The following is a 13,414-nucleotide window of genomic DNA, read 5'->3' as shown; positions in this document are numbered from 1 at the left end:
CCCAAATATTTTTGCTGGAAGGGGAGGGAAGGTAGGGGAGGTGTCGAGAACCCAAAAATACACCAAAAAACTTTTTATGTCCGATAAGGTTGAGGCTTGAAGTCTGTGGTTAAAGGATGTAAAATTTACTACGAAGGGTTTAGTTTGAGGCACATACTTCTCAGATATGGGGCCCAAGATTGAACAAAAACTTACTTGTTCACGGGAAAATAGGGCCTACAAAATCTTAATCCCTGAACATTTTTAGGAATAAATTCCAAATTCAACACGCCAAGCGGAACCTAATATACATAAAAATAGTTTGGGGCAACTGCACCTAAAAAGCAAGGCCTGCAAAAGAGCAAAATAATTTTTCCCGATCGGCACGAAACCTGTATTTTTAAGTCATTTTGCCAAGGAAACCCAAAGGCATAAGAGATTTAGAAAATTAGTTCCCCCTGAAAAAAAAGACCAGAAAAAGGGCCAAATATGTGTTTTCCCCAATTCCTTATAACTAACAACCGGAAGTTTGGAGATCAAGATAACCTTAATTACTGTAAAAAGAAAAAAAAAAGTAAAACTCTACCAACATTGGGCACAAAAGTGAAACAGTTTCTTTTGGACCTCCTTGAAACCTTGGGACAAGGAAACCTCAATCAGCGCTCATACTATCTCCAAATTTTGTGTCATTTACCCCCGTTTAAGTGAGAGAAAATTGGGTTCTAAAACATCTCTCCAAAAATGAATAGTAAACACACCAACATAAAAATATACACATATCGTAATCTTTTTCCAACGTCAATTTTCATGAAGAATTTGGAGAGCTAATTTTTCTTTGCAGGGGAACTGTTGATACACACCAAAAAATTCAGGGATAGTCGAATCACTGTAGGAAACAGGTTTCACTTAAAAATAGGCAAAAAAGGACATTTTTTTTTTTTTAACGCCTTGAAAACCGATTCTATGAATCAGAGGCCGAAAAACTAAGCCAATTTTTCTTCGCTTTCATCAATTTTGGGTCTTAAATAAGTAGGGCAAATATATATCCTACTATAGAAAAAAATGCCAAAATTCGGCAAAAGAAGTTTTTTTTTACCGATCAGCTTGAAACTTATATTGTTAAGTTTACATGTCAAGTATTTAACTGAGTGTTTTACTGAGAACAGTTTTTAATTCGAAGAATGCTTTTCAACAATCACATTTAAGAACAGAAAACGAAAATGTTATTGAAGGCTTACGAACAAGTGCTGCAATAAATAAAAGCAGCCTTGAATAATAAAAGTGAACGAATAACAAGAGTAAATGAATAACAAGAGTGATTGTAGAATAAGTGATTGTATAATAGTGATTGAATAATAAGAGTGAATAAATAAGAGGGGAGCCAGAGCCCTTGAAAACACTGGAAATGGCAGTCGTAGTTTACACTTTACTGAAAACAATATTTATTTCGTACAGATCTTTTTTATTATTCCAAACATCAACAAAAAAGATCACAATACTAATCAACGTTTAAAGAGAGAAAGAAAAAGCTTCCTAAAATAATTACATTCGGTGCTTTTAATTTAGCTTTACTAATTTCAAAACATACATTTTGTGTAAAAATTTTTCTATTGGCCTCTAATTCAAAAGCACAGGCAATTAACGCCGAAAAAAAAATTGAAGCAAACATATTTTATTTTTTGAAGAAACCTGAAGAGTCAAACTAATAAGTCTGACGATGTAACAAATCAAAAAACGAGTTTACCAAAAAATAATAAGTCTTTATTTCCTATCCGCGGCAGAAATACTCAAAACTTTTTTTTAGTACTCAGTACTTTAGATTTCAAATTTATATAGCAAAAAAAAATCCTTCTTAAGATCACTTTATTTTTTGTTATTCTATATACTCTTTTAAATCAATTATTAGCCCACAGATGAATCGTACACTGGTGATTTAATATGCAGCTAGTTAAGAGGGTGATATTATAAGTGGAATCGCCATTCCATCTAATGGAATGTATCTGCTCTTTCATTCAAAGCAAGGTTAGTCAGCTAGCTGCCTTTATATGGTTTGGGTTCTATTGCTCTCAGTCAACAAAAGGTAATCACATTTTTTTATTTATTTGTGTGTGAAATTACTAATAATAGGTTATTCGTTTGATTTATAGTAATGATGGATGGTTTTTTATGAACACCCCAACTAGGTTGTCTTAGCGTCGGGATTCGTTGGGTTTGATTTAATACTTTAAATAAACTAAACTAATTAAAATGCACAGGAATGTTTAGGAACGGAGAAGAACTAAATAAAGTTTAAATAATAGCCTACTGTATTTAAATACAAAAATGTATTGATGGTAGTATAAATATAATAGTGGTACTAATTTTATTTATTTTAAATAAAAATACAAAAAACTGATAAAAATTAAAAATTAAGCTTGCGAGGGTTCGTTGAAAACAATAACAAAGAAAACAAAAGAATATAATAAAATATTAAAAAATTAACAATAAAAATAACAACTCTAATATTTAAGACAGTCTTGATTGAAACATTTCGTGACAACAAACTGTAAGTAAAGAGCGATCCTTTTAATAGAAATCGGAACTCTAAAATAACAAAGCTTTAATTGCAATATATGCAACAAGAATATTTATTCTTTATTCTGAGTCTAAATAAGTAAGCTTTATTGATTTTAAAGGTGCTTATGAAATATTATTAGTATATGAAACTTTGAAAAATCTTAGACAAGGCCTTAAACTCCTCATTTACGCTTCACTGAAAACTAATTACATTAGAAATGTTTTCTTTTATACTTACAGCAATGAAAATAGAAATAAAAATTAAAGAATAGAATTTTGAACTGCTGAGTTTTCTGCAATTAATAAACTTATATATGAAATATTCGGTTTAAATTTATTGGTTCTTTCCAACCACTGTTCAAGACACACAGGTTTCAATAAAAAGCACATGACGCAGTAGGCTTTATACTTTTAAACTCTTGTTTGTTGAATTATTATAGGATCTGATGTCTTTGTCACTGCTTTATCATAGGCAACGCTATTGCGTTGCCTATAGTAAAGGCCAAACGGCTCCAATGTTTTATTAGTTTTATTATTTTTTTATCCCAGGGGAACTTCATATGGAAGGTGCCGTCATATAAACTTAAAAGGGGGCTCAATTGATTGGATATCGAGAGTTCCAGTACCCTTTTTAAGAATTGAGCAGCATCTAGGGTTCTTATGGAAGGGTTCCTCGTATAAACTTCAGAGAGGGCTCGTTTGATTGGAAATTAAAAGCTGTAGTTCACTTTAAAGAGTCTAAAGTGACCAGAAGGCATATAGCCCTCCACGCCCTTTTTCACCCAAATGCATCATATAAAAATTTTGTGATAGCCATTTTGTTAAAAATAGTTCAAACATCGGATGACAAAATTTCTAGTGAACATGCAACCCCCCACGGTCTGGGGGCGGCGCTAAGTGAAAGTTCTCCTTCATCTCTTAAGAGTCAAAAGAGATAGGAGGTCAACTAGCCCCCACGCCCTTTTTCCCTAAATATATCAGATGAAAATTTTGAGATAGCCATTTTGTTCAAAATAGTTAACAAGTCAGATAACATAAACTCTGGTGCCGATATAACCCCGCAGGGCCCGAGGGCAGTCATTGTAAGTTATGCCCTTGGGACATATATGGTTCTTATGGAAGGAATGCTCGTATAAGCTTCAGAAAGGGCTCATTTGATTGGGAATTGAAAGTTCTAGTTTATCTTCTAAGAGTCAAAAGAGATTCAAGGGAAACTTGCCCCCACCCTTTTCCCAAACCCTTCTAATAAAACTTTTGATAGCCATTGTCTTAAAAATAGTTCTAACATCAGATAACAAAAACTCCAGTGTCGACAAAACCACCAAGGCTTGGGGGCTGGTGTTCTAAGTTATGCCCTGGGGGCATGCGGTTGGCTGGGGGGAGTGAGGTCAATACCTCGCTCTTTACACTAAAACTTGAATTTTGTCCCAATTCCTTAAGAATGACCCCTGAATCACAAAGTCCGTCGAATAAATAGTTGAAATTACTAAAAATACTTTAGCGTAAAGAGCGAGGTATTACGAGGAGTTGAACCCCTCATATGCGTAATAATTTCTGTTCGTTTTAAGTTTTAATGCTGCTCTTTACTTTCATTTGAAAACACTTCATATTTTTTCATTATTTTTTTTTAATAATGCTAGAAAGTCCTGCGCCCCTTCATTGAAATTCTCTTCCCCAATGACAAATTCCTCCATGGAAAGATCCTCCCGCGTAACCCCTATCAACTTCTCCCCCCCAACCAAAAAAATCCCCCTGAAACGTCTTTACACTTCACAATAGCCATTAGTATATGTAAACTGCGGGGTAAGCACTTCAAGTATTCCATTCGTCATACATTTTTTCCGCAGCTGCTCTGATGAAAAGCTACTTAGTTTATTCTGCAACTGTCGCAAATTCACCAAAGGTATTTTGCCTCGTAGCAAGCACTGTGTATTTATATGAATAAATCATTTGTGGATCTGGGCACTAGGCTTGCGCACAACATATGACTGTAATAGCTACCACTATTGAGACTGCGCAGTAAACAATTGAAGATTAGAAAATGGTTTACACACACTTGAGGATGTGACGTAAGGAGATACGACTATCAAAACGCCGTGGAAAGCAGTTAAAGTATCCTCTCGTTAAACCGTCCTCCCAGCAGCTTCTCTGATCACAAGCCACCTAGTTTTTTTTTATTAGAGGAAAATGATCTAGAAACTCAACTTGTAAATTGTTGAAACTTATTAAAGGCGTGTTACGTCTAAGCATGTGTAACGACTACCCACTCAAGGACGTGGATCCTTCGTAGATCTTTGCAATTTTTTGCTCAACCATGAAGCTAAAACAAGAATTATATAAGAGGAGTATTTGACTGTTCTTACTGATATGAATATACCAGAGAAATACACATTGGGAATTTTTCTTTATAGAATTGGTGTTGGATTAGCTAGACCCTTTGAAGTTTTTTGAAATTCAAGAGAAGTTTGTTCATCTCCAGTTCTTACGCTTTTTATCTTTTAGAGTATGAAGAGCCAGGACGCTCAATACATTTCTGCTGACAAGAGATTATCAAAATTTAGCTACCGTATTTAGTTTCTTGGCTGTTACAGCAGGTAACAGCGAATCTACTGGAGAAACAATAATTCAGAGGGGTTCGGGCTTTTTTTTTCACTATGTCTATGGGGTTTGTCAACTGTTGGTTTTTATTGTAGGTCTTCTAAAGAAAGCAGCCAAAAGCATAACCTTCAAAAGACACAGTTCTACACACCTCAATCTGTAAAGCTGCAAAAAACACCAGAAGCTGCACATCTTGGGCAAAAAACTCCGTAACTGAATTAAATCTGCTCTGCCAAAGGTTAATATTTTACTTTTCCATTTGGTACTTTTGGATCAAGCATCATAGAACATGACGCTTATTCTTGAGCGCAATGAGGTAGGTCTACGTTTCTAATTTCAAGTGAACATAAATAAGATCTGATAGATATTCCGTTCTTCTCTATGCGAGCTTGTAGTCCACGCTTGATACACACCATCTTTAAGGGCAAAGCCGTTCACAAGCAGAAAAAAAAGTCTAAACACAAAGCTAAAACAGCCATGACACTGATCGTTTCATTTCCGGTAACGGGATTCTAGGGCGTTTCCTTTTTCGTAGAGCAGTCCGTGTAAACAGCAGTTCAAGCAGAATAAAAGCAAAATGTCAAGAATATAAAAATTCCCTCTTTTTGCTGTCAGGGTTGCAGCGATAGCTAGCTACCTAATAAGTTTGACTCTTTCTCTCAATTCTACTTCATTAAACAGTAAAGAACTTTAGCGTAAGGAGCGGGGCGCTGAGGAGGGAACATTCCCTTTCATACACGGAATAATTTCTGTTCGTTTTGAGTTTTAATGTCGCTCCTTACTTTCAGTTAAAATAAAACTTGTTTTTTTTTTTTTATTAATTTCTGAATGTTCTTGAATGAATGCATGCTTGATTTTGGCTCTCCGCAAAAGAATAATTAAAACGAAATTTGCATATTTTTTTTGCTAAATTGCTTTCTTTTAGTTTTGATCAGACGATTTTGAGAAAAAGGGTGGGAGAGGAGGCCTAGTTGCCCTCCAATTTTTCGGTTACTTAAAAAGGTAACTATAATTTTTAACGAACGTTTTGATTAGTAAAAAATATACGTAACTTACAAATTAACTTACGTAGCGATCTTCTATATTCGTACATTTTTATTATGTATATGAAGGGGTTTGCCCCCTCGTTAATGCCTAACTTTTGACACAAAAGCTTTAATTTTGTCCCAATTCTTTAAGGATTGGGACATTTTTTTTTTAAGAATGACCCCTAAATCACAAAGGCTGTAGAATAAATAGTTGAAATTACTAAAAATACTTTAGCGTAAAGAGCGAGGTATTTAGGAGGAGATGAACCCCCCACGTGTGTAATAATCACTGTTCGTTGTAATTTTTAATGCTGGTCCCTAATTTCAGTTGAAAAAACTTTTTCATATTTATTTTTTCATTGTTTATTTTTTTTAAATAATACTAGAGAATCCTGCGCCCCCTCATGAAATTTCTCTTATCCCATGACAAATTCCTACAAGGGAAGATCCTCCCCCGTAGCCTCCTCCCCTCAACCCCCCCAACCAAAAAATACCCCTGAAAAGGTTTGTACGCTTCCCAATAACCATTACTGTATGTAAACACTGGTCAAAGTTTGTAACTTACAACCCCTCCCCCGGGGACTGTGGGGGAGTAAGTTAGCCCCAAAAACATAGTTATTTTGCCAAATATAAATAGCCAAATTAGATAGCCAAAATGGCCATCACAAGATTTTGATCCGTTGACTTTGGGAAAAATGAGCGTGGGAGGGGGCTTAGGAGCCCTCCAATTTTTTTGGTCTCTTAAAAAGGACACTAGAACTTTTAACTTGCGTTAGAATGAGCCCTCTTGCAACATTATAGGACCACTTGGTTGATTCGATCACCCCTGAAAAAAAACAAACAAACAAACAAATAAACACGCACCCGTGATCGGTCTTCTGGCAAAAAAAAAAAAAACTAAGTTCCACATTATTTTAGATAGGAGCTTGAAACCTCTACAGTAGAGTTCTCTGATACGTTGAATGCGATGGTGTGATTTTCGTTAAGATCCTATGACTTTTATGGGGTGTTTTCCTCTATTTTCCGAAACAAGGCAAATTTTCTCAGGCTTTTAACTTTAGATGGGCAAGACTAAATTTGATGACTGGCAATGTATTTAAAATCAGCATAAAAATCCGATTCTTTTGATGTATCTATTAGCATCAAAATTAAGTTTTTTAGAGTTTCGTTTACTAGTGAGCCGGGCCGCTTCTTACTACAGTTCGTCACCACGAACTGTTTGATTCCAAATTTTTTCTTTAACCTTTATTGCACCCTACTGTGATAACTCAACCCGTCCCCCGAAAAATCCCAAATTAAGAGATAACTATATATAAATAAATACTATAGGATATTCTACACCATATATTCTACCTATAGATTAGAATATATGTAGAATATTCCAAAATCCCTTCTTTTCTTCATTATTTTTATTTGTTATACTTCCCCTTTGGCTGCTCAATTTTACACGCAGAGAGAATTTTTCGAGAAATAACTGTGTGCGGGAGGGATCTGTCCGCAAGGAGAGGAGGGGGTATTGTGTGCGGGAGTGAAACTTTCGGCAAAAGTTTTCCAGAAGCAGTTTATGGGGGGGGGGGATCAACATAAAGCCGGATTTCATACACAGACTTTAAATAGTTTTCAGCTGATTGGCTGCCTCGGAATTTTCACTCAATGGCACTGTGAACATGTTTAGCTGATTTTGTTATGCTATGGCAGAAAACGGTACTTTATTGTGCACGATACCTTTTATGACGTAGAAAATGCGCTAAATATTTTAATGAGAATGCATTTCCTCTAATGGTAAGGCACTAACTTTGATTCATTAAAATCAGCATTGGCAAAAGAGAAAGAGGATTCATAACAGTTATTACCCGTGCTAAAACGCAATTATCTTATATTTTTAAGGTTTGGAACTGGGGGCATCCTGCGAAGAGCCTTAGACCGTGAAAAATTGACTGACTATCTTAGGCTTTGCTTTCCCATACCATTCGACTCTCTTTGGGCAAAATTTAAGCTTAGTGACACAGGATAGTAAAAAACGGAACTTCTAGCTGTTGTACAATATTGGGGATTCTTTAAAAAAAGGTCAGTGCTATATCAGTTTCCAGTCAATATTCTGGCCCTCTCCCAATATTCTGGGACCACTGGTTTAACCTGATGACCCCTGGAAAAAAATGGAAAAAAGGAGACACATCAATGCAACTCATACAAAAATATGATTGCTTTCTTTGCCGTTCAAAGTGACAGTTTGTAAATCCCTCACTTTGAATTCTAAATAGAAGTTTAGAATTTTCGACAATGGTAATTTAAATTGTGTACTTTTTATTCGATTTGATACCATTTTTGAGGAATTTTAAGTTCTTGTTTTTTAAATTCCCAATCTTTATTTTTCAACAATAAACAAGAGATAAGAGCTCATATGGCATTTGTGACGAGGCCGGAAGAGCCAAGAGCTCATATGGCAGAAACTGTAGCAAAATTCTAAGAATCAATAGATTGATTTGAAAGAAAAATCAGAGGCTTAATGCCGGTCAGGATTTAAAATCAAAGCTCTGAGACACGAGGTCCTTCTAAATATCAAAATTTATTAAGATCCGATCACCCACTCGTAGTTAAAAATACCTCATTTTTTCCAATTTTTCCTCTCCCATCAGCTCCCCAGATGGTCGAATAGGGGGAAACGACTTTATCAAGTCAATTTGTGAAGGCACCAATTTTCGTCGTCTGGCACGCCTACCAATTTTCATCGTCCTAGCACGTGCAGAAGCACCAAACTTGCCAAAGCATTGGAACCCCCAAACTCCCCCAAAGAGAGCGGATCCAGTCCGGTTACGTCAATAGCGTATCTACGACATTTGCTTATTCTACCCACCAAGTTTCATCCCGATCTCTTCACTCTCAACGTTCTCCGAGATTTCCGGTTTCCCCCTCCAACTGCGCCAAAAGTCACCAGATCTGGTTGGGATTTAAAATAAGAGCTCTGAGATATGAGCTCCCTCTAATATCAAATTCCATTAAGATCCGGTAACCCGTTCTTAAGTTAAAAATACCTCAATTTTTCAAATTTTTCTGAATTAAACCCCCCCCCCAACTCCCGCAAAAAGAGCGGATCCGTTCCAATTATGTCAATCACGTATCTAGCACTTGCACTTATTCTTCTCATTAAGTTTCTTCTCGATCTCTTCACTCTAAGCGTTTTCCAAGATTTCTCTTTCCCCCTCCAGCCCCCTATGTCCCCGGATCCAATTCAAATTGAAAATGGAGCATCTGAGACATAAAGTTCTTCATATATCAAGTTTCATTAAGATCTGATCACCCGTTCGTAAGATAAAGACACCTCAATTTTCACGTTTTCCAAGATTTTCGGTCCCCCCCAACTCCCTCCAATGTCACCAGATCTGATCGTGATTTAAAATAAAAGAGCTCTGAAGCATAAGATCCTTCTAAAAATCAAAGTTCATTAAGATCTGATCACCCGTTCGTAAGTTACAAATGCCTCATTTTTTTCTGATTTTCCCGAATTAACCCCCTCCCCAACTCCCCCAAAGAGAGTCGATCCGGTCTGGTTATGTCAGCCACGCATATTGGACTTTTTATTATTCTTATCACCAAGTTTCACCGTGATCTCTCCACTCTAAGCCTTTTCCAAGATTTCCGGTTCCCCCCGCCCCAACTCCTCCAAGTGACAATGGATCCGGTCTGGATTTAAAATAAGAGATCTGAGTTACGAGGTCCTTCTAAATATGAAATTTCATTAAGATCCGATCACCTCTTCGTAAGTTAAAAATACCTCATTTTTCAGAATTACCCCCCCCCCCCAACTTCCCCAAAGAGAGCGGATCCTTTCAGGTTATGTCAATAAAGTATCTAGGACTTGTGTTTTTTTTTCCACCAGGTTTCATCCCGATTCCTCCACTCTAAGCGTTTTCCAAGATTTTAGGTTTCCCCCTCGAACTCCCTTCAATGTCACCAAATCCGGTCGGGATTTAAAATAATAGCTCGGAGACGCAATATCCTTCTAAATATCAGATTTTATTAAGATCTGACCATCCGTTCGTAAGTTAAAAATACCTCGTTTTTCCTAATTTTTCCGAATTAACCTCTCCCCCCCCACCCCAGATAGTCAAATCAGGGAAACGACTATTTCTGATTTAATCTGGTCTTGTCCCTGATAAGCCTGCTAAATTTCATCATCCTAGATTATCTAGAAGTACCTAAACTAGCGAAACCGGGACAGACAGACCGACCGACAGACCGACAGAATTTGCGATCGCTATATGTCACTTGGTTAATACCAAGTGCCATAAAAATACTATTCTGTTAAATCTCAATAATAGATACTTTTTCAGTTTTGGAGTTTATCAGAAAGATTTCTCTCAAGATCTTGTCTTAGAAAACCGATTTTTAAACGTTAGCTTACTATGAGCCGTGGTTGGCTCTTCACTAGGTTGGAGCTACTGATGCAACCATAATTACTGGACCTATCCGGCACACTAAGGATGGTTCAACTTAAATAATCAAATATCATATACAGAAACTTGCTTTCCTTCTAAAATAACAGGGTCAAAAACACCAAGTTTTCTAACAAAATAGGAATTGTAGGTCCACGGGGGAGAAGATGAAGATATTTCAGAAAGCGGAATAGAACTGAACGAGGTTTCGATTTATCAGAATTTGTGAGAATTTTCAAAAACGGAGCTTTATATAAATAGTATGGTGGAGAAATTTAGTTGAGAAGTTTCAAACAAATAAGACAACTAAAACATGGCTTATTAGTGACAAAGGATGCATAAGATAGACCAGTTCGATGTTTGACATGAACTACTAGGTGTTGTCGTGTCTGCTTTACTGAGGAGCTAAAAGTAATTATAACCGAGCAATTATAATAGTAATTTATAGTTATAATAACCGGGGTAGGCCACACGATCAACTGGCTATATCGTGCTAAACCCGAGAGGATTTCTCCAGGTAATATTGGTAACAGTTGAAGAATACAAATCACAATTTCTCGGCAGTAAATTCAAGCCCAAGCTTCCAAGCTTCCCACACTCGAATTGTTGCGATGTAAAAACCTTGCTGTTTCGCAAAATAGTGCGACTAAAATTCAGAATGTCTTCTTCATAACAGACCATCAACAAAACGAAACTGGCGAGGACCAAGGATGAGGAAACAACAGATTGTACGTTGGGAGCTCCATAATTGAAGACACTAACTACAGACAGTTATAAAGAGTTCAAAGACAAATTAATTTAATCAATATTAAAACTAATTACAAGATTCTAGACAGAAGTTGTCGAGGTTTAACAAAAAAGCACCAATAGCTAAAAAAGGCAGAAATATACAAATAAAATGGACGCATAGCAATAATTATATATTTTTGTAGAAACTGGTGACTTTTATTCTACAAATATTTGCCTTTAACATGAATCTTTTCATTTCAGAATATGGAAGAAAACAGACTATGGCAGCAAGCAAGAGTGGTCTGGTTTGAGGAATTTTTTCTTTACGGAAGTATTTGGGTGTTATATATTCGACAATGGAGCAAGGGCTGTTTGACCTGTGAAACTTATTCGAAAAGTAAAGTTCTAAGTCTCGAAAATAAGGCCCTAAATGTCTTGGCACAGTTAGAACATACTTCCTCTTTGAACCTACCATTTTACGCACATAACCAGCTTATACGGGCGGCACTCGTCAAGGACTATCCTATTGAAAGCCTACTGAAACACTGGCCTTTTCAATTTCTGTCTCTTTATAATATTCTGTCTGACCACAATTTCCAATGTTTTAGTCCATACAGGCGTCAGATGTTTGCGGAAAATCTTCTTCAGACTTTCTTACATCTCATTTTAAGTAGCGAAGAATGTTTAGTACGAGTTTTAGACATAAGAGGGGTGGTACTAACTCTTGGGGGTATTGAAAAATTCCTTACATTAATAGCTAACGTGCAGTCACACTACAAGGGTGTAACTCGGCAAATTTTCTTTGATCTTTCAGCGTATTTGGCTGATAATTTTGATGACCGGAAGCTGTTTTATATGCTCTCAGATAGCCCAGAAAGCAAGCTGAAAATTCATCTTGGTCATTATATACCCCCATTTGCAGAGAGTCGAAAATACTATTTTGATAAAGAGCGAAATACAGAAGCCCTTAAAGCTATAGAAATCGACCTGAAAAGAATAGCAGCCATTACCACAACCAAGTTGCAGAGCATACATTTTAAATACACTTTACGTAATGCCAGTTTGGTGAAAATGGTAACAGTACTCAAATCTGAAAGATACCAGAATCTTGTCGCTGTTAGTTTCAGCGTTTGTAAGATAAATTTTGTAAGTTGTCCAGCATCTGTCTGTTTACTGTCTCAATGGATTGCCGATCTACCTCACTTACAAATTTTAGATTTATCCTGGAATCGCTTATCCAACTGCTTGAAAGATTTGCTATCCAATCTCCAACGTGGTCTGATCCTTTTGCGTCTATGTCACTGTAAGCTTTCTTCGAGCGATTTAGTATACCTCACGGAGTCGCTACATTCAAAGACAATATTGGCACTTGATATAAGCGAAAATTTTACAGAGGAAGAGGTTGATTTAAGTGGATTTATTGCAGCATTTCAATCCCAGATTGTTGGTATTGAAGCTTTGCATGTTAAGATTGCGCAAGACAAAGTGGCAGAATTAGCAGCATCTCTTCAAGGTTGCTCTTCTCTCTATTCCTTAGCTTTGGACTGTTCTGGATTAGATGTCAATAAAATCAAACAAATGATCCGTCGACTCTGCTTATCCAAATCACTGAAAATTGCAACTTTTGAGGTCACCATACCCGGTTATCATGAAACCAGTAACCGTGACTCAGTTTATGATAATTACATTCGGCAATTTGAAAACATCATCAAAGAGCATGAAGGAAACTTTGGGATTAAATTTTTCCCAGAGTAAAATTTTGTGACATATTCATTTACAGACTCATTTATCACTATTAACTTATTTTAATAAATGACCTTGATACGTTTTTGACCTCAAAGTATTTAGTTTTAGAGACACTGCAGTGTTATGTTGCACAAAGACGTTTAAGGTAGATTAAGAAAAAAAAAGAGAAAAAAAGAAAAATCCGAAATGGGTTCTTTTGTGGCAAGCCTGACTACCACCCACTTAACTCTGCCACAAATACAGCTTGTAATAACCTGTCTTTTACAAAAGTCAAATAAAAAACACATTTTTTCAAATGAATGTTAAGAGCCAGATTAAAACTTGAAACGAAATGAAAATATTCTA

At 36.3% G+C, this 13,414-nt stretch overlaps 2 protein-coding genes across 5 annotated transcripts in view; one reads left to right on the top strand and one right to left on the bottom strand.

Annotated features, from left to right (window-relative positions):
- LOC136031418 (ral GTPase-activating protein subunit beta-like) overlaps positions 1-13,414 on the bottom strand; it is a 192,096-nt gene that overhangs the window by 103,357 nt on the left and 75,325 nt on the right. The window lies entirely within an intron of this gene.
- On the top strand, positions 1,955-13,151 carry LOC136031419 (uncharacterized). Of its 3 annotated transcripts, XM_065710986.1 has the most exons (3): positions 1,955-2,059; positions 5,229-5,449; positions 11,585-13,151. In XM_065710986.1, exons 2-3 carry the CDS (start codon positions 5,423-5,425, stop codon positions 13,076-13,078), a joined length of 1,521 nt encoding a protein of 506 aa, XP_065567058.1. In that variant the 5' UTR covers positions 1,955-2,059; positions 5,229-5,422; the 3' UTR covers positions 13,079-13,151. The 3 variants fall into 3 exon arrangements, with proteins under 3 accessions (XP_065567058.1, XP_065567060.1, XP_065567059.1); XM_065710988.1 differs by lacking the exon at positions 5,229-5,449 and having other exon boundaries at positions 1,997-2,059; XM_065710987.1 differs by lacking the exon at positions 1,955-2,059 and having other exon boundaries at positions 5,231-5,371.

Source organism: Artemia franciscana, chromosome 9 (assembly GCF_032884065.1).
Source record: "Artemia franciscana chromosome 9, ASM3288406v1, whole genome shotgun sequence".
Taxonomy (NCBI): domain Eukaryota; kingdom Metazoa; phylum Arthropoda; class Branchiopoda; order Anostraca; family Artemiidae; genus Artemia; species Artemia franciscana.
The sequence above is the reverse complement of the archived record's forward strand: the minus strand, read 5'-3'. Positions and strand labels throughout refer to the sequence as shown.

Coding starts and splice junctions, on each gene's coding strand:
- LOC136031419 (XM_065710986.1), top strand. CDS start 5,423: ATGACGCTTATTCTTGAGCGCAATGAG. Junction 5,450..11,584: donor TTATTCTTGAGCGCAATGAG/GTAGGTCTACGT, acceptor TTTTCATTTCAG/AATATGGAAGAAAACAGACT.